Genomic DNA, 26,328 nt, shown 5'->3' on the forward strand with positions numbered 1-26,328 from the left:
TTTAGTGATTCATTCTCTTTTCGTTATTGTCGTTCAATTGTTTTGGTGATTCATTCACTGTTTGATATTGTCGCTCAATTATTTTAACGATTCATTTACTTATCGTTATTTTCGCTCAATTTAGTGATTCATTCTCTTTTCGTTATTGTCGTTCAATTGTTTTGGTGATTCATTCACTGTTTGATATTGTCGCTCAATTATTTTAACGATTCATTTTCTTATCGTTATTTTCGCTCAATTTAGTGAATGATTCGCTTTTTGATACTGTCGCTCAATCGTTTTAGTGATTTTTTCAGTTTTTGATATTGTCGATCAATCGTTTTAGTGATTCTTTCAGGTTTATATTGTCACTCAATCGTTTTAGTGATTCTTTCACTTTTCGATATTTTCAATCAATCGTTTTAGTGATTCTTTCAGTTTTTGATATTGTCGATCAATCGTTTTAGTGATTCTTTCACTTTTCGATATTGTCAATCAATCGTTTTAGTGATTCTTTCAGTTTTTGATATTCTCGATCAATCGTTTTAGTGATTCTTTCACTTTTCGATATTGTCAATCAATCGTTTTAGTGATTCTTTCGCTTTTTGATATAGTCGTTCAAATGTTTTAGTGATTCGTTTACTTTTCGTTACTGATGCTCAATTGTTTTAACGATTCATTTACTTTTGTTATTTTCGCTCAATTTAGTGATTCATTCACTTTTCGTTATTGTCGTTTAATTTTTTTAGACATTCATTCCTTTTAGTTATTTTCGCTCATTTTTTTAGTGATTCGTTCACTTTTCGTTATTGTCGCTCAATTGTTATAGTGATTCATTCCTTTTCGTTACTGTCGTTCAATTCTTTTAGTGATTCGTTCATTTGATACATTTTTTCACAACAGTCACTTACGCTTATTATAATCATTTTGAATATTAGCGGGCACCCTCTATCATTCGTATTTGCATATCTTACATTCCAAACTATTCTTTAGTAATATTCTGCTTAATTTTGAACGCTTATAACGGATGCTGCGAATATGATTTTCCTCCAGATGACGTCACCAAAGTTGTCAAACTCTACGCAATGGCGTCCCAATCAGGGAAGGAGTTAGTTAATTGTAATGGTTTTTGCTGGCAATAAAGTTTTAACTGAAAATATATGTAATAATATACGCTTAAACGCATTCACAGTAAAATAGGTTTTCCAAAGCCGATTGAGTCAATTGAAATAAATTCCCGCGCGATTTTGTCAAGCCGGATGTGCCGGGAGCGTTTCCCGCCCAAAGCTGCATCCTCGCGCCAAAGGGCGGGCGCCGACTTCCGGTCCCTGTCAATAAATCAAATAGCACACTTGACACACATAACTTTGTAGGCGGCCAGAAGAGGAATCAAAGACGTCACGTTTTTTGTTGTTCGACTGTTAAAAATTATTGAGTTTTTAAAACATTTTTTTTTCGTTTTTAAATTGGAAACTTATGGAAAGTTATGCAAGAAACCTCATTGTTTGAGCGAAGAGACTAGATTATTCCAATATTAGGATGATAACATGTGAAACATGTTTGACCAAACGTAACCTAACGACTGATTGGCTACGCACATACACGAAGAAAACTGATATAAAATATTGCTAATTCATTAAAAATCTCTTAAGTAAAATTATTCGTATTCCCGCTCGGGACAGCAGTCCTTTAAGGAATGAATTGACGGATTTTCTAATAAACTATCAGTAAAACACGAATCTGTTATGGCGTTATATATTTTTGCATCTCGTCATTATTTAATAACAGGATAAATGCAGCTGCATCAACACGTGTTCCAAAATATCAAACAAGTACTAATAGTTTATTAGGAAATGGCTTGCTGTCACCCTTTTTAACAGGATTTAAATATGTCAGCAATGTGAAAGTTACGAGCACAAAGCAAGTCAACAACTTGCAAACAAAACACTTTTTTTTAAGTAGAATAATATTTAATTATTTTCCTAGAATATCGTAAATTCTCTATTGATTATACTAAAATATATATTTGATATTTAAAAACCTTAATTTTTTTTTTTTTGGTCGCGAACACATTTTGATTTTTGTAATTATTGTTATGCGCGATGTATGCAAATGAATCGAGAAAATGCAATTCAAATTACATCGGTAGATTGTAAAAATAAAATGCAATAGTACGAAGTAGAAATAGGTCGAATAAAACTCGAACGAATGAATGAAATCCCATCATAAACCATCGATGTTTTGATTCCAGGCAGTTCCGCTCGCATTCCGAGCGAAGCGCGACCTTGTCCGGGGTAATATTTCAAAAAAGGAAGTAGTCCATTTTGGGAAAAGCGCGCGCGTTTCGCGCGGCCGATCTGTCACGCGAAAAGTGACAGCGGCCGTAAATCTGCGACGCGCCGGCCACGTGGTGGCTGACCTACCAGACCAATTATACCGCCTTGTTTACAGCCGGTGTAAGAAAGCTCCAAGCAAGTACTCTGCATGGAGTGCTTGCTTACTTGTACAAGCAGGGCCGAACTAAATATTATATCACGTTGGGGTAGTTTTCGTTTTCATGAAATATTGCCGGTTAGCATTAAAAGACCACTCTTTTATGGTTATTTGTGAAATCGATTCTTTTGTATGTACGAGTATATTACGATTTTCAAATAAAGCACATTTAAATGTGGAATTATAACTGAGTAATCGCTTAAAGTACCTAAATGATAAAACTAAGATTAGATTAATCCTCTTCCTTTCCGAATAATAATACTGACTTTGTAAATAAATAATTCGTAAATTGAATATATCGTTATTCTATGGATAAGCTATCAATACCTCCTCAGTCAATTTTTCATTTTTCAATCATTTATTTATTTATTATGTACATTATTCTTGCTTTATAATTAGTAATATTTTTAATTACATGTACATAACTGATTTTGAAAACAAACCACATTATTTTTCTTTTGTTTCGTGAGTGTAATCTGTTGACTAATACATCAATAAAAAAATACCCAAAAGAGTAGGTACCTACCCATGTATTTTCCAATATGACCATTTGATCTATTTTATAAATTTTTCATTAGTTGGAAACATAATTTTTTAAAATAATTTGCAGGCAGACAAAGAAAGAACTAACAAATAAACTATAATTATTATTATACTCGTAACAAATACCATCATTGTTTTCTATTCACAAAATCAACATTTATCAACGTAAAAAACAGTTATTTTAAACTTATTTAAATACTGCAGTACTTTTTTGTACTTCTCGAATGGAAAATTCAGGAACGAAGGATTTCACAAATGGTAATTTTTCGTTTTATACAAATTGACGTGCCTAGTGTATATTTTGACAAGTAATCCGCCTTGATGCAAGAGGATGTAAGCTTTTTAAAATGTTTGCTTTGTTGTACTTTTTACATGTTGTAGAATTACTTGATGTCTATCGACCATCAAACTAGGCTTTTGTCCGTATCATGATAATCAATTAAGGATCAGTTATAAGCGTTCATAAAGAAGAAGAAGATTACTGCAGATGGTTTGAAAGGGAGATGTGTAATTATAGAGAGAGCGCGCTAATATTAAAAAAATAATAACACAATATATACAATAGGCGTAAGCGACTGTTATTTAATAAAATACGACTTATTTAAAATGGACCAAAAAATCTCTCAACATCCAAGTTAAGTAGCATTGATTTTGACAATTAGAATTTTTTTCTTACATGTTGTGTTTGTAATAATTTTCGTAGAATATTTTGCAACTTTTTTATCGTGCGGTTTTTATGTAAATAATGTTTCAACTCGGCAACTGGGTAAAGATGATCTTAAAAAATAACATATATTTTTTAAGAGCTTTAAAATTGTTTAAGGGAAGTTTGTTATAATACGTCGAGAAATGGGGGGTTTAAAACGCAGTATAGTTTGACCCTGCCTCGTGCGAGCGAGCAAGTGCTAAGTTCCCACTAAGGAGCTTTTCCCACTTTAAGGCGGAACGGGACCGCGAATAGGCGAACAGGTTGCTTGCGCTTGCCGGGAGATGTGAGACGTATGGGATATGGACGTATGGAGAACGGACCTGCCCGCCAGATAATGCGCCGTTGAAAGCGACGGCGTGACGTCACCCGTCCAGGGGGTGGCGGTGTCACGTGCCGCGTGGGGAGATCTCATCACATCACGAACTTGGCTCAAATGCACCGAACAAAAGACATTCCTAACCCGTACGCCACGCACGGAGGAACACTTTTAGGTTACATGATTCTAGGTACCGTTTAAAGTGTAGGTATAGGTATAGGTACCGTTTGTAACTTTCTAGGGCAGGAACATTATAGTCCCAACCAGACTGTGGAGTATTTTCACCAACTATAAATACTGTTCAAAATGTGTGGAAGATTTAAAGTTTCTTTTTCTGATTCTGATCTTTGTACTAAAAATGTGTAATTTTAATATTTTAATTCATAATAATTACTGACTTCAAAAACTATCTAAAACTGCACATTCCGAAACGGTTTGAATGGCTATGAGGTCATTATGACGTAGAAAACGACACTGGCTGGAAAGATGGCATGTCGTCATCGCCGCAATATTCACGAATAAAAACGAACATGTCGTTTTGGCGGCAAATCGAAAATGGCATATTTTAAATCGTTGTTAAATCGGAATGTTCAATAAATATTGTAGAACCACAGACATAGGAATTAATAGACGAGAAGATAATGGTGAGGGGTAAAATCAACTGTTGAAGAACGAAGGGAGTGAAGCTGACTGTGATTCGCCAATAAATCAATGTGACAGTAAATAGGCATCTCGCATTATAATATCACCATTTACTTCTTAAAAGTAAAATCTGCTTTTGAATGAATAGACATTTTTACATGGGAGCGCAAATTACTCGCCACGTTATGAACAAATTTGCGAAGTCCAAATTCGGCAAAAAAATTCGGTTCTATTTTCAGAGTCGAATATTTCGTTTAAGTATTTAGTTAAGACACTTTTATAAATGTTCATAATTTACTTCCCAGCAACCAACCAGCTTTGTGTTTCGCGTCCAGACGTTTCTCGATGTGATAGTAACAACTGATTCATATTATACGATGTGAATATGCTTAAAATAAAGTAAAATAATGCTTATATATGGAATGTAATACGACAATTGGGTTTATTCTCTTTTTCACATCTATTTTTAAAAGTTTTCATAGTACAAGTCAACATTTTGCCGTGTTATTTCATAAAATGAACCGATGATGCCTCGACCATAGTTCGCACAAGAATGATGACGTCACGTTTTCAAATTTCACTTGAGGCCATACGCGAGCCCAGCCGGCTCCAATGGAACCGGTATGGGGAGTGGGGATAATACGCTTTTAATCACTTAGGGCAGGTCTACTAATATTCATATGTCTATGTATAGAACCTACTATTTATTAAATAACATAATAACATACCGATTTATTAAATAACAAAACATAATAAATAAAACCCCAAATTGTAATATTTAATTATTGAAAACTATTTGGCGATTCTTAAATGAAATTTTAAAACAGAAAAATCAGACAAAGAAACGGTCGCATCTAGGACTTCTTTTTCTGATTTTTCTTTTTCAAATGTTCTTTTAAAAATCGCTAATATTGTCTTCAATAATTCAAGAATATTACTACTGCCATCATTTGATTCCTATATACATATATTATGTTTCGAAAAGAGATATGTATTTCGATCATGCCCATCACTAGTGTGGTTGTAATTGTAATACATATATGTATGTAACAGCTCTTCATTTTCTCGCTGCTTTTCTTCTGCGGCCTCAATTCGTGCAATACAATAATTAAAGAATATTACTACTGCCATCATTTGATTCATATATATTTTATGTTTCGAAAAGAGATATGTATTTCGATCATGCCCATCACTAGTGTGGTTGTTATTGTAATACATATTATGTATTCAATAATATGTGTGTAACAGCTCTTCATTTTCTCGCTGCTTTTCTTCTGCGGCCTCAATTCGTGCAATACTAGACTCTCCCCATAGGAAAGTTATTTTTCTGCACAAGGTTATATCGAGAGTAAAAAGAAATATCAGAGAAAAAACGAAGAGAGAAGCACGCAACTTGGATACTAACTTGTATTTACACTGTGAACTGCTACTACTTAGTAACTAGACGCCAGATAATAATGGTAAAGGAAGTTGCCCTAGGAAGACATGATACGATCAATTGAACCAAAATTATTGAGTCGGGCCATGTCAAGTGTCATATTGAGACAATATACACGGAGAAAACTTTCTGATATAAAATATTGTTAATTTATTAAAAATCTCTTCAAATTATTCGTATTCCTGTTAAAATCGGGACTGCAGGCCTTTAACGAATAAATTGACAGATTTACTTTGATGTGTGATTGTTATAGTGTTAGTAGCCTATTCCAAGTACTCAGATAGAGGTGTATATATTGTTTATATGCGTGAGGATGCGTCATATGGGTGTATGTATACATGTGTTGTTATATGTATATAGGTATGTCTGCTGCTATATACACATGTGTGCTTGCATGCACACATATTAAAAATTATATATATAATTATGTACATTTTTACAATCTAATGCTAATTTACTTCTTTCTCCTTTCTAATTTCTATCTTCTACTTTTTATTACAATTTTTCCAAAATTTTAGCTTCATCTATAGTTACTAATTTCATATGTTTACACTAGATTTCATATTTCATACAAATTAATTACACTCAATTGGTCACCATGAAACAGGCAGCCGCCTAGTATGGTGATTCATTATATCTACTTTATGTAAATTTCAAAACAATGTAACATGTATTAAATAAATAAATAAAATAAAATACTAATAAGCTATCGGTAAAACACGTTTGACCGATCGGTGGCTGAGTTGATATCGCGTTTGGGTGATACCCAGGCATGTGTTCAGTGTGTTCAATTTTTCGGCTGGCTAAGTCCTCCATCACAACACAAGCAACATTTCCGCTTACTATAGTGGTAGTAGGAGATTTTCAAATATTGTCAGGTTATTCGTAACCTGGGAATATTTGTCTTAAAAAAAACACGAAACAAACATGGCGATGTCGGAACACGTGTTAATGAAAATTCAAATATTTTCGCATTTCGTCATTATATAATAACATAATAAACGCAGCTCCATGAACACGTGTCCCGGTATATTATGAAAGTACCAATAGTTTATTGGGAAATGACCTGCTTATCATCTTTTTAACAGGATTTCTATAAATCAGCAATACTCATTTTTCTCCGTGTATCAATGCGAATGTGCGGGTATTGTAAAGCTATGAGCACAAAACAAGTTGCAAATATTATATTATAAGTTGCATATATTTTAAAAATATGCACCAATACACATAATCCTAAGTTTTTATTATGTGGGTAAGCCAAGCACAACAAATACTCTTCCGAACTGAGCAAGTACCAGTCACATAGATTTCAAAGTCGAAAAATTGTATCCGAAAAAAAAAAGGTTATAAAAAATTGCAAGCTAGACAGCTGTTTCGCCTGAAATTTATGTATAAGACGTACTATCAAGTGCGAGATTCATTATTATTATTATTTGGTCTTGTATGTTGGAGAGAAGTGAGAAGGCATGCACGTAGAAACTACTTGGGTTTCGAGCCAAGTCCCGTTCGACGTACTAGAGCAGTTATGGACAACCTGTGGCCCGTGGGCTTATATATTTTTAATAAAATAAATCTTTAGTTTTTCGCTGCAACTTGTAGTAAATATGACAGTTGTAGTAAGTATAATCACAAATGACCAAATTTCCAAGAGAGCAATTATAGTAAATTGTTTTAAATTAGTTGTGGTTTATAACATCTCTGATTTAAAATAACACCATTCCATGTTTAACCTCTTGTGCGACGCCGTTGCCGACAGAAATGATTTATTATTTTATTTTTTTATTTTTTTTATTTATTTTTACATTTATTACATACAAGATATACAAATATAAAAGGAAGCTTTGACTGTCCAACTAGGAAGTTTCCCGTTTTAGGACAGTCAAATTGGCAGGTTGAGTGTACATAATTCCAGGTAGGTACATGTAAAATATAAAAATAAAATTAAAATATAACATATAAATGTAAGAAAGAAAATATTTTTTTTAGGAAAATACAATTTAGCAGTAATAAACAATAAAATCCAGATAGGTACATGTAAAATATAAAATAAAAATATAATATATCAATGTAAGAAAGAAAAATAAAAAAATATTTTTTAGGTAAATACAAAATACAAAATCGAAGAAATCAACTCAGACTACGTTTTTTAATAATTTTTCGGAATCTGTCTATTATTATTAGTATTCTAGGGAAACTAGTTTTGGAAGATTATATACTATTTTTAAAAACATAAAAAATCATTACCTGGTAAGACGGTACAATTTATTTATTTTAAGTTATTGCGAAAATAGAATCAGCTGGTGAACAATGAAAATTTACCGTCGGCACACGAAGAGTTCAATAATGATCTTTAAGATTACGATATACCTACTATGCATAAAAAAGTGGCATCATAAAATCAGTGTAATTATTCAACTTTTTACTCACATAAAGATCTCGCAAATTGTTAACTTGTGAAAATATTTAGGACGGGTTATTTCGGAGAAATTGAACAATTCATCAAATTTCAACGTTCATTTTCTAGTTCTGTGAAAGATTTTTTCAAGTTCTGTTTTTATTTCAGATTTGTCAAGCAACTAGCCTACAATGATATAATAACAGAATTTGAATAAGTCTTTCACCCGAAAATGAACGTTGAAATTTGATGAATTGTTCAAATTCTCCGAAACAACCCGCCCTTAGAATTGTTGGGTAAACTGTCAAGAAAAGAAATTTCATCGTGTCCTATTTGTTTATCTTAACTACATGTATTTTGAGTGTAGTAATTATGGCTCGCTCACCAAATGATCGCCGCATCTGCACATAGGCTGCGGGCCTCAGAATCGAAACTAATCGTGAACGAGTCGAAGTGTGAAGTAGGTTCAAACTACAGTAGGACCGTTCATGTCTGTTATCATCCAGGAAGTATGGGAATACATAATGTGGTGTGGTGTGGCGTGTTGGAGAGTAGTAGGGGGAAGGTTCAGAGGGTGGGAGGCAAGGCCGCCAGATCCCTTGCACATAATTCGGCGCGAATACCTAATAAAAGCAGCCTGTTGCAACCGCACTTAACCTATATCTTGCATTTGTATAGAGACTAGGTTAACCTTACCACGGGAACTAGATATTATAAAGTGGCGCCCACCGTGGGACAGATCAACCTAACCCGTAAATAGCTAATACCTATACCGACGTATAATGTTTGTATAGAGACTAAGTTAACCTTACCACTGGAAATAGATATTATAAAGTGGCGCCCAACGTGGGGCAGATCAATCTAACCACAAATAACCAAAACCTATACATATAAAGAATAGTATATTTTATGTCTTTTGGGGGTGATTTCTCATATAACTGGCGCTATAAAAATTTTCCAAGAATTGTTAGTACAAACGGTTCAATATTTGATTGTCACTAATGCATTATAAACGTTGTCACAGAAAAAGAGAGATACACCTTAAATAATACTAAAATAGTTCAAGAACATTCTAAATAATCTAAAATAGGTATGTACTTATGCACTTATTTTTACCCACCTCACTAAAAAAAGAAGATATACAGGATGTTCGGGGGTAAAGTACACTAACACAATTCGAATGTTTTAATGTAGTTTTTAGGTAAAAAAGAAGAATATTTGTATGGGAAAATAAATATTCCTCTGTGAACAAAATATTTATGTTTGGGAAAATGAAGATGGAATATAAAAAAAAGTTAATAACCTTTTTTTTTACTTCTACCATCATGTAGAATCACCTCCCGAAGTTAGCGCACTCTACCCCCGGAAACCCTGTATATTACAAAAGGTGTTGATTTTAACGATGACAATGCATAAACTTTTCCAATCCTACCTTAATTTAATTAACCCCTTTATTACGAAAATCCGGATGTTAAGTAATAAAAGTTAGGTAAGTACCTAGTATTTTGAACAAGAAGAAAGAAAAGACCACGTCAAAAATACGTAATCATTTCATCATGTTTTTTTTTCAAAACAAATACATTTAAAAAAAAGTTCAACATTCCTTGGACAACTTCCTTCGACCTTCGTCCGCAGCTTTACGTAGGCATCGAACAAAATAAAATAAGTACGAAATCAGCATTACGCAACGCGGGAGCAACTCTTTCTCCCGCAGCGACGGGAGAGAAACAAAAGAAAGCGCTCTCCATAGCAACTTTTGAAAGAAAAACTGCTAAACTAGACTTGGTTCTTTCCCGCTCTCTCGAAAGGGAGAACGCAAAAGGGGGGGGCGAGTTGTTACACTCCGGGAAACGTATAACGTCTTCCTAGCCGGGTAGGTACTAGTTACCCCATTCAAATTGTTTTTATTGTCGGGGTGATATGCACTGGCCGCGTTATCGCGACACCCGTCAGCCGGTAGACAGTCGGCCGGCGAGAGCCGACGCGTAACGTCTCCGTTTTCCATCTTGCGTCTTTATGGCTGCTGAAGTTTTTCACGACGTAATGACATAGGGTACCTGTTTATGGTGCCCAGGTACCTACCGAATACGGTAGGTGTTTAGGTACCCGCGCCCGGTGTTTTGACGTTTCTCGGAACGTTAGGTAAACATTCCACGGCCTCGTGGGGGTGATATTTGGGTACGTATGAATGAAATAGGTGCCTACCTACGTGTATCATTCGCATTCGAATAATATTTGTCCACTGTCTGGGATTAAAAAAATACAAAAATCTAAAACAAAAACCACTACGATTTTTGTATTTTGCTCAAACTCTGTGCTAATCCCGTATTATGTTTTCATATCCCTTTATAAAATATAATAATTTTGTTTGTTTGTGCAAAGTTCGCATCCTAAAACATTATTTTCACAAAACTTTCTGCTTTGAGGGTTCGTGATTCAATACTGTTTTTTTTGTTTTCAAAATACACAAGAACCTGTCTACCTAATAATATTTATCCGAGGCAGAGATTTCATCCGCTAAGTATCTACCCAGTTCTCCAGCTTCTAGATAATATATATTATCTACTAGGTACCTACCTACTTCCACGCACTTACTAACTTATACCTACGCGATATATCTATGGTGTAGTACCTACCTAAGTATTATAAAGCCTATATCCCACCTCGTACATGTTGCTATAATATTACAGCAGCTACCTTCGTTCCTTCATCAACTTATATAAAGGAGAACGTACACAGGCGGTATAGCGTATACAATATTATATTACGTAGGTAGGCACTCTACCTACCCCGTATAACTAGTAGTCTATAATATAATATTATATCTATGGTAGCGACTGTACAGAATACGGCGCGCGGTAGGTACCCACCCGCCTATAGATTATTTCCAGTCTCGCTGTGTTGGTAACACTGGGAACTGGTGGTGTGAGTCGGTTAGGTTGGCAACAGTATACAGACGGCGGGGCGCGCTGGTGTATGGGTTTATTTTCCTTGTGTTGGAAGTACCTACTCAGTACGGCGGCAACGAAACGCGTCAGTCAGGGATGTCCCAATAAATAATAATAAAAACAAACAATTAAATTAATAATTAAACGTTTTCGTTTTATCACATTTCAGTCTTGGAACTAGTAATGTAAAGGGTATATTTCGAGACTGCAGTTTTCTAAGCGCAACATTTTTTTTTAATACCAGGGAGTTTAATCTAAACTTTAAGGCCTGATCCCTGAAAAAGCACAACTTATGAACTTCAAACATCAAGCTATCGGTAGTTGAAAACGTAGTTATTTATTTTATACTTCACAAAGGTTCTACCTGCCTGGTTCCAATGAGTATCAGGATTAAGTATGGTACTGTATATTATCTCCATATTTAGTTGATCATTGTAAAAGTGTATTTGTACAGCGCCCTTGAGATGATTTTGCACAAAAACGGCGCTATATAAATCATCTAAATACTATTATTGAGTAGGCAGATATGTTAGACCACTGCGCAACACTGTCTTGTAACACACTCATTGCTTCACTCACATTTATTCATCGTCTCGTGCACACTCTTCCGTTATTCTGACTCTTGATATTACCAGTTGTAAAGTTGCTTAACTTGATCGTTTCATATCTTCCTCACAATTCACCATCGTATCGTGTACACTCATTATACTCCATTCTTTGCTCAACCGCTCTACGGTTCCATAAAAAACAGAACATTGAAGAAAATTAGCAAAACAGCACAATTGACGTAATCTTTTACCATGTTTTGTATTGACACTTTCTGTTTTATTCGGTTAGCCCATAGACAAAAAAATTGACAGAATTGCCTTAAAACGAAATCTGTGTTTCATTTCGACAAGCTGGAGGCAAATCACGTGACCATATTTTTGGCACCAAAACGGTTTGAGAATGCTTTCAATAAACTGCGACATCAGTCGAAAGCTGACCGCTGCAGAGCACAGTAAACCAGTAACACAGTGAAATAACCAGTCCCTGCGCAGAAAGTAAGGTTCGCTGAAGTAAAGCAACGGTTTGCAGCACAGTCCATTGAGGGACTTTTCTGAGAGAAGTGTCTAACCAAATAGTGTTAAAATTTTGGAAAAAAGCTCGAACTTTTGTGTTCCTGATTTGGGATTTGTAGCTAAGTTTTTTACACAGCCATCAATTTGCGCGCCAAAAAGGATCAGTATTTCGTAAGCAGAGTTTATTCTGGATAAATAAATTGTAATATTACGATGCGAGTTGCCTGTATACTGTCAGATTAATTTATTGACAAATTACAGAAAGGGAGACGCCCAGCATGGTTTTTTTAACCTTTCCCTGTGGCTGGTCTATCAATTTGAATGTCTATGGGTTACCCCAATGTGAATCTTCTTTTAAAGTGCCTTTTATAAAAAAACCGTCATTACGAATGTATTAAATTAATTAATTTAATTAAATATATTATATTCCCCTCGGTTTACGCAACCCTGTATGTACAATCCGCACCAGTGTGTGTTGGCTGTGAGTTGGGTAGAGACAGGCAGACAGCGGCCTCCCCCCACCCGACTGTCTCCCTCGTCCCCCTGCCCACCACTTGCCCCTCTCCGCCTACCCCGATAGGTTGCTTGGCCTTCTTTCCAACGGTGCGGCACACGTGTTCATGGTATACCAACCGTGGTATTCTGCTATCAAGAAATAGGTACATTTTTTTTATAAAATGTAACGTAGAACATTTCATTTTTGGCCCGCAATAAAATAACAAATAATAAAATTATTATTTTATTTGTTAGAAATTTTTAAACGCTTCTAGATACTGGATACACTTCATTACCCGGTTTCGCACAGCGATTTCTACATATTCTATTTTCGAGTTGAAAATAATGGGACTAAAAATATTACGACATCATGTATTATTTTCGCAGTCTTTTAAATTTAGTCTTTTTCATTTTTTAAAAGTTCCATAGCTCATGATATAAATGACATTACAGGCTAAAAATTATTGCGTTGGTCTAAAAATATCACAAAGATAAAACTGCAAATTTCATGACGCCAGAGCTCCCCGTTCGAGAGATTTTATGGTTTAAGACAAAACATATTTTCCACACAAAAGATAAATTTTCTGAAATACGTTTTTCAGTTACTACGCAAGGCGAAACAGCCGTTTATAAATTATTTTAATAATTTTAAACATAATTCTGAATAAGGTACATATAATAATAATATGTTGTTACTTTCAAGGAATTCACAGTCAATGCGTACGTCTGAACAACACGGTTGTTTAGTTATTTTCCATAATAAACAAGTCCGATGACGTATTTTCTGGCTGTTGGCGCTCGGGTCTACCTTTCGTTGCCATACCGCGGTGAGTAGCGCGTTAGCTGGCCTTTCTCTTATCTAGAAGTCCGTCGGCAGAGGCCATATTCGCCTGGCAAGACCGGCTCCGTAAGGATAAAGGTCGCTTGCCGCAGGGTGGAATGTTTACGCCGTTCTCGCAGGCGCTCGCGCTCGGAGCCGCCGAGCTGCAAGGGAAAATGCGCCGTACCGCCGGCACCGGATTTCAATCGTTACATTCTGCATTCCATTGTGAACTTTATGAACGAGCGAGCGCTGTTCGGTATTTTTCCTTTTTATAACAGCCTTCTACTTGATATTATTACAATAATTGTTTCGCTCTTGCGCGCAGAGGTTCTAGCACTAGATATGGGGAGGAAATTAAAAGGTTCTGATCTCCGCTTACAAACAAACCCCGCGCGACAGTAACGCCATCTGAGAGAACAAAGAAACATTTCATATATTCGAATTCTATTTCTTCACCGTGTTTGAATTCAGAATTATCGGCGGCGCCCGCACGTAAGCGCGGCGGGGTTTTTGTTTTTCGCAACTACAGAGAAAGATAAACCGTTCGGCGAAGCGATAAAGAGCGGGAGAGGGGGGGACTGGAATGGCTCCGAGCTAGCAACCTAGCTGTGCGAGATACTAGAACGTCGTCGTAAACAGCGGAGGGGCGGCAAAGAATATTGCCGCGCATAACTGTCAGAATAAAAATGGGGAGCAATCCGAGACGTCCGCCCCGCGCCGCAAAGGGATGCGACTGCAGGCGGTGCAGGGAAACTACCAACTGAAACTGCTAGTTCCCGCCAAACAAACCACGACAGTGTTGGCAGAAGAAAAATCATCGAAGCGTCGATTTCCCGATTGACAGCTACGCGACGCTGCGCGGACAGTACCTACCCGATACCTGCGATTACAGAACAACAATTACTTGGCGCTGTATTATCAAGTATCTATCTACCTAGAAACACTAGAAAACATTATATTTAAATGCCAACCACGTTCTTACTGGGGTTTTCTTTGAGTTTTTACTAACAATAAACGACTATTTGCGTTATTTTTAAAACCAATAAACTAAAGGCAAAGAGAAAATAAGCCATTTTTAAACTTTTCTCCCGATTTTGAGGTCGTTGAAACATATTTTGTCACATTATTTTACAGATATTTACGGGGGTAGGTATCACCTTGCACAATTCGTCGGCACATCTGCCCTGACGTTGGATACATCAAGGTTATGCGAAAAGTTGAGGCGTCAGTGGTTAAACCGTATATGACCGTGTGAAAAATGTGAAGATTCGCAGTGGAGAATGCAAGGCTGGTGTACTCGTAAGCGTAATGAGTGAGATTATGAAAGGGACGCTTTGATGGTTTGGGAGTTTAGACGTAAAACGGATGAACGAACAAAGGAGAATATATCGCGCAAATGTAAATGGTAAAACAGGTCGGGGACGCCCAAAAAAGACATGACTGGAGTGAACCAAATACTTGCGTCAGGCCATGTCAAGAGTCAGAAAGCAGAATGGTGTGTGTAAGACGATGTACGAATGTGAATAAAGCAAAGAATGTGCCGATACCGAGTTGTTTGGTGGTCAATCCTTTCTGCCTAACACTGCGGGGAAACGGCGTTATGGTTAGTTAGTGATTAAGTGTTCATTTATTTGAGTTAGTATTGGTAGTATTTTGGCTGGGTAATAGTAATAAAGAATTGAACCAAGGACTGGTCTGTTCATAGAACAATGGCTCCTCTAGATTGGCAACATAGAAAATACTCCACGGAATGAGCACTTGCCACGGAATATTATGAATTCTGAAATAAAAATGATGAAATATCTAAAGAGAACGCGTTCCTGCGTGACACAAGATATTCGGAACAGGATAATGCACTTGTAGAAGATAATACATCGTCGACAGATGCCATCACTGCCATCAGCTTTCAAAAGAATAATAGTATCGTTGAATCCAACTCTACATTTTACATGTCTTGAGAGAAGGTTTTTTCAGGTCTTAGTTAAATACCGTAATTTATAATTGAAATTTTAGAGAGCATCATATTATAGGTAAATTCTCCCAGTCTGTATTAAGTCTAGTTATCCCCTCACTCAATAAATTCCATTCACACTAGCAGCCAAAATAACGTAAAAATAACAAGATTCAACCGAATTTTCTCTCAACGGTAACGACCATAAAAAAATACCTTATCCCATCAATTTTCATGCTTTGATTTTAGATTTTTATTTATATTCCCTAAATACCTAAAATTTATATTGACAATTTGAATTCGGTCGGCTTTTCTGTGTAGAAGCATAATAACAAACAAATTTTAATAGTAATTTTAAAAGTTGACCGGCCGCCATCTTTGAATTTCAATGTACGCTGTATTCTATTGTGCTTTCCTGTCTTCAACAATTATAGAATCATAAACTGGGAGAATTTTCGAACCAAGACCAATATGGACACTTAAGTCACCACCAACTAAAGCAGCCATTTAGCAATCTGTCGCTTCTCGCAAGTTGTGACTCACCGTCAGCCAGCAGCTAACAGCCAACTACCTAACCAAGATGGCGGCGTCACCAGCCCAGTCATCGTCCGTTTCCCCAATCTCTCCATGGCCGTAACAATAATGTCAGTATCACCATGGGCGGGTCTGGAACCCGGGCCGAGGCATTCAACTGCCATCGGGTACAAAATGTACAGTAAGTCAAAACGTAGAAATTAAAGTTGAATTATTTTTTTCATTACTATGGCAACATTGAGAAACGATGTTGGAAAATGTTTCAGTATATTTAGATGTGAGGTTATGATTGACTACCGAATTTGACAGTAAAAATAGCAAATTATTATCTAAGTCAAATTCTTCAACGAGCGCGCGCCTGTTTTTTTCTCTTTAATTCAACATCTAATAAATGGCATCTTTGGTATTATATACTTTTCAAAAAAACAAAAAAATGAAATTATCATATATTATGATCTAGATTTATAATCATCTCCTGTCGGAAAGAACAACCAATTCTACACCATGTGAACATAGTGTGCAAAATAATACAGGGTTTTTAATAAGAGGTGTTATTTTGATATTCAATCGTAAAAGATAAATGGTTACGTTGCTTGTGTGGCACGTAGCGCCGTCTTGTTGAAAGTAAACGTTGTCCAGCTCAATACCATCCAATTCCGGTCATAAAAAATTATTAATCATCTCTCGATAGCGCAATCCATTCACCGTAACTGTTGCTCCAGCCTCATTTTCTAAAAAGTAAGGTCAAATGACTCCGCCGGACCATAAACCGCACCAAACAGTCACACGTTGAGGATCGAGAGGATTTTCAACAATAACTCTTGGGTGTTCCGAGCCCCAGATGCGACAATTTTGCTTGTTGACGAAGCCACCGAGGTGGAAATGGGCCTCATCACTCAAGATGATTTGCATTTGATTCACTTAAGTGAATTTTAATAATTTCAACGCGTTGTTGAAGCGTGTATCGTTCCATTTGTATTAATGGCGTAGTTTCTACTTGTCAAATGTCAAACAATGACAGCTTCAAAAGTAACATCTACCGAAATAGTGCGCTATTTAAAATAACACCTCTTATTGGAAAACCCTGTATATTCAGCCTTACAATAGAGCTTTTTAAAAGATATATTTTTTTAATCTTTGAACCATTTAAACAATTGCAACACCCTCCATGTTTTTTCTACACATTTGTCATAACTCGTATGCGGCAGCCGCCCACGAAGCAACGGAATATGTGGCGAGTGATATGAAATCTCTTATCAATATTTTATTTACCAACAATAATGTCGATACTGCAGCCGACTAAATAATCAACACTAACTACCCTACAATTACAATCACCTTTAATTAATTACATTAGAAAAACACATCTCGGAAAGCCAAAATTTTCATGATAAATGAGAACTGTGTCGTATCGATAAGGTTTGTTTTGGAATTCAACACGTCTTCTCTAAGATAAATAAGAAATCTGAAGCCGAATGTAAAACGAATAATTTGGATGCTGCATTACCAAGATAATGCGTTGCACTTCATAATGAATTTAAATCAATCTTACTATTTTCGTTTGTCTGTGATGATGTGCGTGATATATGTAATACATGCGTAATGTAATATATTCACATTAAATTTACTTTAAATTTTTAAAATTGGAACTGAACTGAAATGTATAAATCATATCAGACAAACGATAAATTAATTCTACATTTGAAATGTCTATTTATTTTGTTTAATTTTTAACAGATATCGTTATTTTACACAATTTTACTAAAGGTGTTCATACGAAGGGTAAATTTCTGACGTCTCTCTAATTTGTCAACAAAAAATATAATATTTGCTTTTGAAAGGCAATGATGCTGACACTTTCGCCTTCATAAATCCTACAATCATATTGTCCCGTGATTTTTTTCCGGGTTTGCCCTAGTAAGTGATGCATTTTTATGAATTAATTGAAATTATTGACGTAGCCTACCAAAAAATCTTAAGTTCATTCGAAAAGAACTGAAAAATAAGACATAGACTTTATGGAGAGTGAAAAAATGTGACCTTCATTTTGTTTTCTTGCCGTTTTCAAGGCAGGCAACTTTATAAAGAAATTAATACTGCATGATAGAATGAACAACATTTTAGCCAAGTTCTTAGGTCTATCAAAAACAATAACAACGAATAATTACAAATAAAACCTACAAAAATGCATGGCACCTGTTGCAATCTGTTAAATTCGAATGAATAATGGACCTAACTTGACTTGCAAAACGAAAACTGAGAAAAATTGTTCTTAGGAGCAAAGAAAGAATAAAAATAATCTCATTGTAAAATATTTTCTAGGAAGGTAAACCTTATGGCTTCTATGGATTTAAAAATATTCTATTTAGAATTTTAATCATTTTATTGACACTAAACATCGGTTCTAATTTTGAAAATGTGGCACTCGTAAGCAAAGGGAAATTATTACGGCATTTTTTGAATCATGGACAGGAGAACAGATTTTAAGGGCGCAGATAAAATGATGATATTAATTATATGGAAACAGAAGGACAATTAATAACTCACTAATGGATTAATCCACAAATATATAAATGTATGTAATTATTAAATTGTAGCTTTATAATATTATACGCATAATCCATTGAATGTATAAACATTGCATCAGGAGATAATAATATACTTGTACATCAATACTGTTAATATCACCGAAACATGATTGATTCAGAAGTTAGTAACCTTCCTATTTTTTACTTTTGATAAAATGAACCAAAAGATAATAATACTTTTTTCACGAATTTATTTGATGTATTGCAATTAATAAAACGGATGGAATTACCATGGATCAAAATCTATCAGGTACTATTTTTCACTTGTTTCAATTCCATACGTAGTAATGCAAAATCTCCGCCAAAATCGCCTAGAAATGTTTCAGATGCTTTTTAAATACTGCGAGTAGAATCCATTTTGGCCTTTGAAATAATCGATTATTTTTTAAATAAGTATCTTTATAAGCCCAGTAAAAAATTATGTATAAGGCCTATGAAAACTGATTTAAAGTTCAAAATCTCCTACTTACGAGCCCAGTTTCGGTTATAATTTTATTGTATACTGTGGAAAATTAAGTTATTTATAAAATGATCGAAAAAATTAAAATATTTATGCCTGAACATCCACAAAATAAAATAAAAGGCACTTTTTGGCCATGTTTTTTTCTTGCATAAATCAAAACAGGCGGATGGTGTTAAGCGGGAATTTAAACCTTATCGCCATTTACGTAAGGGTTTTTATTGATAGCGGCTCAATTTAAAATATCACACGACGTAGTGCATCGCCGTAAAGTGTATCAATCTTAGCCTGTTGTCAATTGAATAAATAATCTCGATTGTTGCGGAAAAGTTATAATTTTTTATTATAAATAAATTCTACACAATTTACAGCTGGCCCCAGCGACCATCGCGAGCGCTGGAGCCACGGAGGGCGTTATGCTTGGCGGAAGGGAAGTCGATATACCTACTGCAGGAATTACGGATAGGGGTCCAACCATCGACCAAGTATATCCTAGCCCCACGACCACGACAGTTACTGTACCACACTCTAATGCCGGTCCCCTTCGAATATAGCATGAATCCCACCATACTATGCCGTACAGACTGTCAACATAACATAGAAATTTAATAAAATGTAAGCAATTTTTTTTATTTACCTGGCAACATCGATTTGAAAATAAAAACTATGTAGGATTAAAATATTGGTTATGTTTGAATTCCGAATCTGACAGGTTGACTTGACGGAAAAAATGACAAAAAGCTAAAATTGTGCGCTTCTTCCACATTGTATTTTTTAGACAAAAAATATTTATTTGTGTTTAGTAAAAATGATTAAATATTACTAAATCACAAGGTTGTATTAATTATTATAAGGAACATTTAACAGAGTGCTAACAAGATAGCAATATAGTTTAGCAAATGAATATACAAATGACATCGACATTTTTAATATAACAAATTGGACGTTTAAAACAAACATTAATAACAAAATTGAAGTCAAAATATTATTTCCGATAATTTAAAATTATTATTTAATATTTTTTGATGCAATTTTAAATCATTTGCAAACATTGTTCATTACTCGTGTAAAAAATTGTGACCATTCATGTAAAAAAAAGGTGGTAGATAGCCCTTGGTGTCACATTCTGGCTTTTTAAAAGTTATTATTATGATAAATTTCGTAGTCTATAATTTAAAACCTACAAGAGTTACTCCCATTTCAAACTGTTTAAAATTTGAACCACAGGTCACTACTAATATAATAGATCATGGTGCGATAGATAGATATTTATGATATTTATGAAAGAAAGTAGCCAATGACAGTGAAAAAATTAAAAAAAAAACCGTCATAGATAACAATCAAGGTAAAATTAAAGGAGGAATCATGGCAGTCAGTCATGACATCACAAGATGTTAGTTCAGCTGCAAAACACAATGTTTATAAATGCGCTTAGAAAGTTTTTTGTGGTAGTTATGTTAAAATATTTTGAATATTTTTTTTCTCATCCTTGTCGTAAATTCATCGCATTGCAATTTTTTCTATTTTTCATTTCTTTTAAATGAATAGTAAAATATGTTTTTTCACTTGTTTACTACATTATTGAAATAGGTCCCTTTAGCTTAGTATGTACCAATTATTCGAATGAAACATTCATGCAACAATCTTGTTCTTTCAATATATATATATATATATATGTATATTACTTTGTAATATTTTTATTAGTTTATAAAATTATTAACCTCATCACAGGCTAGTCCCAGTGAGGTTAATAATTAAATGTAAACAATGATACCGTGTGTAAATAAAAAATAATTAAAATATCTCAATGATTTTTATCTACTATTTCTTGACACACTGTACTACCGTACTATAACACACTGCACCATTCTAATGCTGGTCCCCTCCGAATATAGCATGAATCCCACCATACTAGAGGATAGGGGAAGCTCGACTTCTAGCTGGGGATGAGGGTTCATAATAATATGTCCAAGGAAAGTCGTTGAAGTTCTTAAAGTGATTTGATTGTAGAACTTAAAGCGATGGAATTTAATCCATGATTCATGTACAAAGATTTTATTATATTTTCTAATCACAGTAACTAGTTGATAAGTCTGAAAAATCACAGGATGTAACTTGGCTTGCCGTTTTGCCACGATGAAAACTGAGAAATATTGTTTCAATAGAATCAAAAACATTTGAAATGAATATGGAATAAAAATAATCGCCCGGTAAAATATATTACATAGTACACTATCGCTTGTCTGGAATTGAAAAGATTATTTTAATAATTTGAAGTACCTACACTAATAATTATCTATATGAGACGTAGAATAAGAAGATATATTTATGCTATGGTAGGTACAGATTTAAATGGCGACACCAATATGGTTCAAAGGAAAATGTACGTAACATAAGGATTTGGTACTTCCGGATAAGAGATGATTCTACATCATATTTGAAGGTAATTTAATATCAGAAAATGATATTTTTCAAAATTTTATAATGAATTTAATTATATGGAAAAGTATTTTCGGCTAATTTTTAATGTACAAGTCAAAAAAGCAATTTATTAGATGTTAAATCAATTAAAAAAAAACTATCTAGAATAATCTAGCCATGCAATTCGTTAAAACAAATTGAGTTATGCCATTTTTTCTGTCATATACCATCATACATGTCAAACTGTCAAATTTTAATCATGCACAACATCACATAATTAACGCAATGTACAGCTGTGTTGCTATAGGAATGAAAAATTTTAGAAAACTATTAATAAAATTTCTACATTTTATTGTCAAACTGTATACTAGCTAATGTTGGGAAATGGGCAGCTCATAGACAATAGAAAAATAGGAGCGAAAGGCGGATAAGCAATTTTCTATGGTTTTAAATAGTGTCATTTGTGTGTAACGTTTAAATAATAACCATATTTAAATAAAGGGGGCCCTCAAAAGGGCTTGCCATAGAAAGGAAAACGCAGAATTCGGTTCAATTAGAAGCAGGTAGGTAGTGTGTTCAGGTAGAGAAACGACATAGATTTTATTTCGGGCGGCGATGTAGCGGTAAATACTGCTCAATGTGGTTCCGGAGGTATTGGATATCGGCCAAGGAACGATGTGGCCCCACTGGCTTAGTGGTACGTGTCTTAAATTTATTCAGAATGCTGTGGGTTCGATTCCCGATGTGGTGCAAAACAGCAACGTGAAGTGATGGATGCTAGAATTTAGACTATTATTATTTTTTTAATAAATAAAAATAACTAACTTTAAATATTAAAAAATTATTTATTTATTTGAACACCAATCAGGATACAAAATATATTAAAAATTACAATACATTTAGTACATCATATAGATACTTGATACTTTGTATAGGTACTAATCAAGAAATCATAGTTTGGTGCAAATAATTTTTTATTAAATTTTCTCAAGATAATTATTTTTATAAGGTTTTGTGGACTATTATTTATACAATTTAATAAATCAAAATAGTTGTAGATAATTCAAACGTTGCTTGACACAGCTCTAGCTGTGCTTGTTGACCAGATCTGAATAGCCAGGTACGTACCCATCCTTCCTCGTTCCCTCTTCTCTTCCCCAATTAAGAGAATTTTTGGGAATTCCGCCGAAGGCTTCGATCGAAACTACTCGGGATGAAGAGGGTGCTCGGGTCCTCGGATTGAGAACTGAACAAGTCAAGGGTCAACTAACAAAGGGATTATTAGAAATTTCAAATCCCCTCGGAAACCCTTGTACCTCGGGAAGGATTATTTAGTTTTTGATCGGGCACTATTGCAACTATCATTAAATTAGTACTAATACTCACAAATCAAAATAATGTTTAGAATTTCATAGAAAAGCCATGAAAAATATTGGTGTGTGTTTCAGTTTGAAAATAGTACCTACGTTACGAGACTGGTCATATCATGAACGAGTGAACTTTTAGGAGTTTTTAATTTATTTTCATAGAATGGTTTGAATCAGGTGGGTGCCTACCTATTCGCTGGAGACCAAAAAAATGTAACAATTTAACGTAGGATTACAGTGCCTACTGAGGCAAAATGTGATTATTATTTTACGGTGATACAATTCAAGTTCAAAAGAAAATTAGCTTTCATCTGGGTAGTTTCTCGTAATTTAGATAAAGCAATGGAGGTTTATGGTATGTTGTGTGCATTGCATAATATTTGAAAGTATGTAGGTACATAATATGTTCTATTTTTTTGGAGTAGAGACATCGTGAAGGGTAAACAATATGAATCATCTGATATGGCGCTCCAACGACCTCCCACCTTTCAATTGCGCGGGAGACTGCCGGAAAAATAGTTGAAACGCTCGGGAACGCCCCCGAAGCTTGGTAAGTTGTCATGGAAACGGCGAGGCTTTTACCTCATAGTGGACCTCAACAAAAATTCGTATCTCTAAACATAAATATAATATCGCAGGAACATAAAACCAGCACCAAGCTAGCTGACTGGCAGGTTTCCAATCGCTCGCGCTATAACAAAAATACTGCCATCTCGCCTCTTTCGCATTTCCTATATGTATGAGGGAGACGCAACTACGGGCGTACGTCTTTGTTCGATTAAATAAAGGAGTTTCCAAACTTCGCACGGAGGGGTAACACACAGCTTTTTATATAGCTTTCTCTGTTGCACGCGCTTTATCGGATGCCGTGGAAGGGGGACGTACGTCATGGATGGGGCCGTACGTTTACAGACACGGCAAATGTGAGTTGGCGCCGTCCCCCTCCACAGCCATGACGGTTCTACCACCACGGTATCGCCTTGTACGTGCGTCAGGTCCTGAATTTAATCATATTCTTTCAAAATGACAAAAATACATACATAGAATGTACACAACGAAATAATTATTCAACCACGATGCCTTGGGCTACAAAATTAGTTACCTACTTTACGAAATGTAATAATTAATAAATTAATATAATATATAATTTAATTACAAACATTGAAAACTACCACGATTTTGTGGAGTTTTCCAAATTTAAAAAGGTTCCGTTCTAAGCGCAAAAACAAGAAAATATATAATAAATAATAACCTTCAAAGAACAATTTTGTGATTCTACCGATGAGAGTTCCGTTGTATCATCTTTTCAGTTTATGTCATTTATGGGAAAGATGAGGAGGTTACAATGGAGCTCTAAGGTGCCTTCATTTTAGATGATTTTAAATTACAAAAAAATTAAATGTATGATCGTCGACGCACTGCGAACATTAGTTCCTCGTACAATCCCATGCTACAGGCAGCTGTGTAGCGCAAGGCAAGAGCGAGCGCCCACAATACTCCGATGTCGTCGAATAAACTATTCTAGGCGAAATAATACGCCGGAGAGAAGCGGGCGGGCGGGGAGAGGGGCGACAGCGAAACCCGCTAGAATTTAAAACTCGATAGAAGAAAACAAAACATCATGTGCGACATTAGGTACTTCTTCCGCCAATCACATGGCCGGCCGTTTGACAGATCGCTGATATCAGCGGGAAATAAGCCACGGAAAAAGCACCTACATGGCAACACTTTTCTTCTGTCAAATTTCGAACGGAATCGAATTGATTGGATCGACTATTGTTTACGCGGGGCGGGATATAATCTATGGATAAACTTTTAACTCGTTTACTTTTTCTATGAAGTAAAACTTCGCGCTACAAATTCAAATAATTGATAAGATGATGCCATTTTAGAAAACTAATTCACATGCGTTAAGAATGATTTAAAATATAAATATTTCGATAAATTCGTAATATTTGTGGGAAACAAAGAAAAGCTCATTAATTATTACTTATTATATATATATATGACTTCCTCTGAAATAAAGCTACATGAAAAATCTCTCTTATTTTCATATATCGCAAAATTTTACTCCACACAAAATTTTCGATTTGTATTTTTTTTTTGTGCTAAATATTTAACGCATAGAAAAATGAGCAAATTTTAAAATGCGATAACCTAGACGTACATGCTTTCAAATGTCAGTTTAAAGATGTTCACGTAAAATAATATCATTTTCACTTTTTACGAAAAAAAATAAAAATTACGTCGATAAGTTTTGTACAGAAAAAGTACACTTTTAAGTTGGTCAGATGAGTGTTTTGAAATTTACAAAAATATGACACTAACTTCATTGTACATTTACATTATGGTTACTTTCTATTGATATAACATATAATTCAAGCACTGGTGATACTTCCGTTTACTATAAATGCATTCGGGATATTCACCAGCCATTTCTGACTCAAGGAAAATATTCAGTGATATCATCAGATTCGCAGAAACTCGAAATAAACGGAGAAATGAACAGGTAATCGACAGGAGCTGAAGGGAATGGCTTACCTGTATATCACCCCACATTGTTATCAGTAATCACCATGAGGAAGCATCCTTCCTAAATAAAAGCATGACTGAAGCACAATAATTGACACACGCGAACTGTCAAATTTGTTACGTACACTGCCGAGCGTCACACGTCCTATAGACTTGAATGCGATTGCCATACTAAACTGCGGTACGTTCCCAATGTATGGAAGATACGACCATTCGGAGCCGAGAAGGTATCGCCCATTCGGGACCGGTTTGCTCGGGAAAGTTCGGCTGGCTTCGGATTTTCAGCTCGGGATTCACGGCGCCATTTGCAAGGACAGTAAAAATGAAAAAAACAAAAAAAACAAATCATAGCATGAAAACAATATTTAAAAAGTATTGAATGGGTTGGCTTTTTTACTATTGTTACCAGATTCTAGCCTATGTATTGTGTAATCTAGGCGCAATACACAGAGCTTCGATAGCAATTCACCGATGCCCACCTGCGTTGGATGAAAAACATCCCTGTACCCAGTCCGGCCTAAAATTAAATTTCATCAGAATATTATAACAATCCAATAAAGTAATATTAATTGATAAATCCTCACATCAGAATACCATAATGTCTCAGCACATTCGATTAGCTGGGTTCACAAA

The 26,328-nt window shown here is 35.0% G+C and overlaps 2 protein-coding genes across 2 annotated transcripts in view; both read right to left on the reverse strand.

The window, feature by feature from the left end:
* The window catches only part of LOC149416722 (uncharacterized), a 28,267-nt gene extending 15,078 nt beyond the window's left edge, over nucleotides 1-13,189 (reverse strand). Inside the window, exon 1 of the mRNA XM_089641254.1 lies at nucleotides 12,991-13,189. Coding sequence (XP_089497380.1) covers nucleotides 12,991-13,189 — 199 coding nt within the window. The remainder of the gene's footprint in view (nucleotides 1-12,990) is intronic.
* Nucleotides 1-25,848, reverse strand: part of tara (SERTA domain-containing protein 2 taranis) — a 112,556-nt gene extending 86,708 nt beyond the window's left edge. The window contains exon 1 of the mRNA XM_089640621.1: nucleotides 25,705-25,848. Within this exon, the coding sequence (XP_089496747.1) occupies nucleotides 25,705-25,722 (18 nt within the window). The 5' untranslated portion in view covers nucleotides 25,723-25,848. The remainder of the gene's footprint in view (nucleotides 1-25,704) is intronic.
* Between the last annotated feature and the right edge of the window lie 480 nt (nucleotides 25,849-26,328).

This window comes from Hesperophylax consimilis, chromosome 16 (genome assembly GCF_061612785.1).
Source record: "Hesperophylax consimilis isolate HC1 chromosome 16, BYU_Hcon_1.0, whole genome shotgun sequence".
NCBI classification, from domain to species: domain Eukaryota; kingdom Metazoa; phylum Arthropoda; class Insecta; order Trichoptera; family Limnephilidae; genus Hesperophylax; species Hesperophylax consimilis.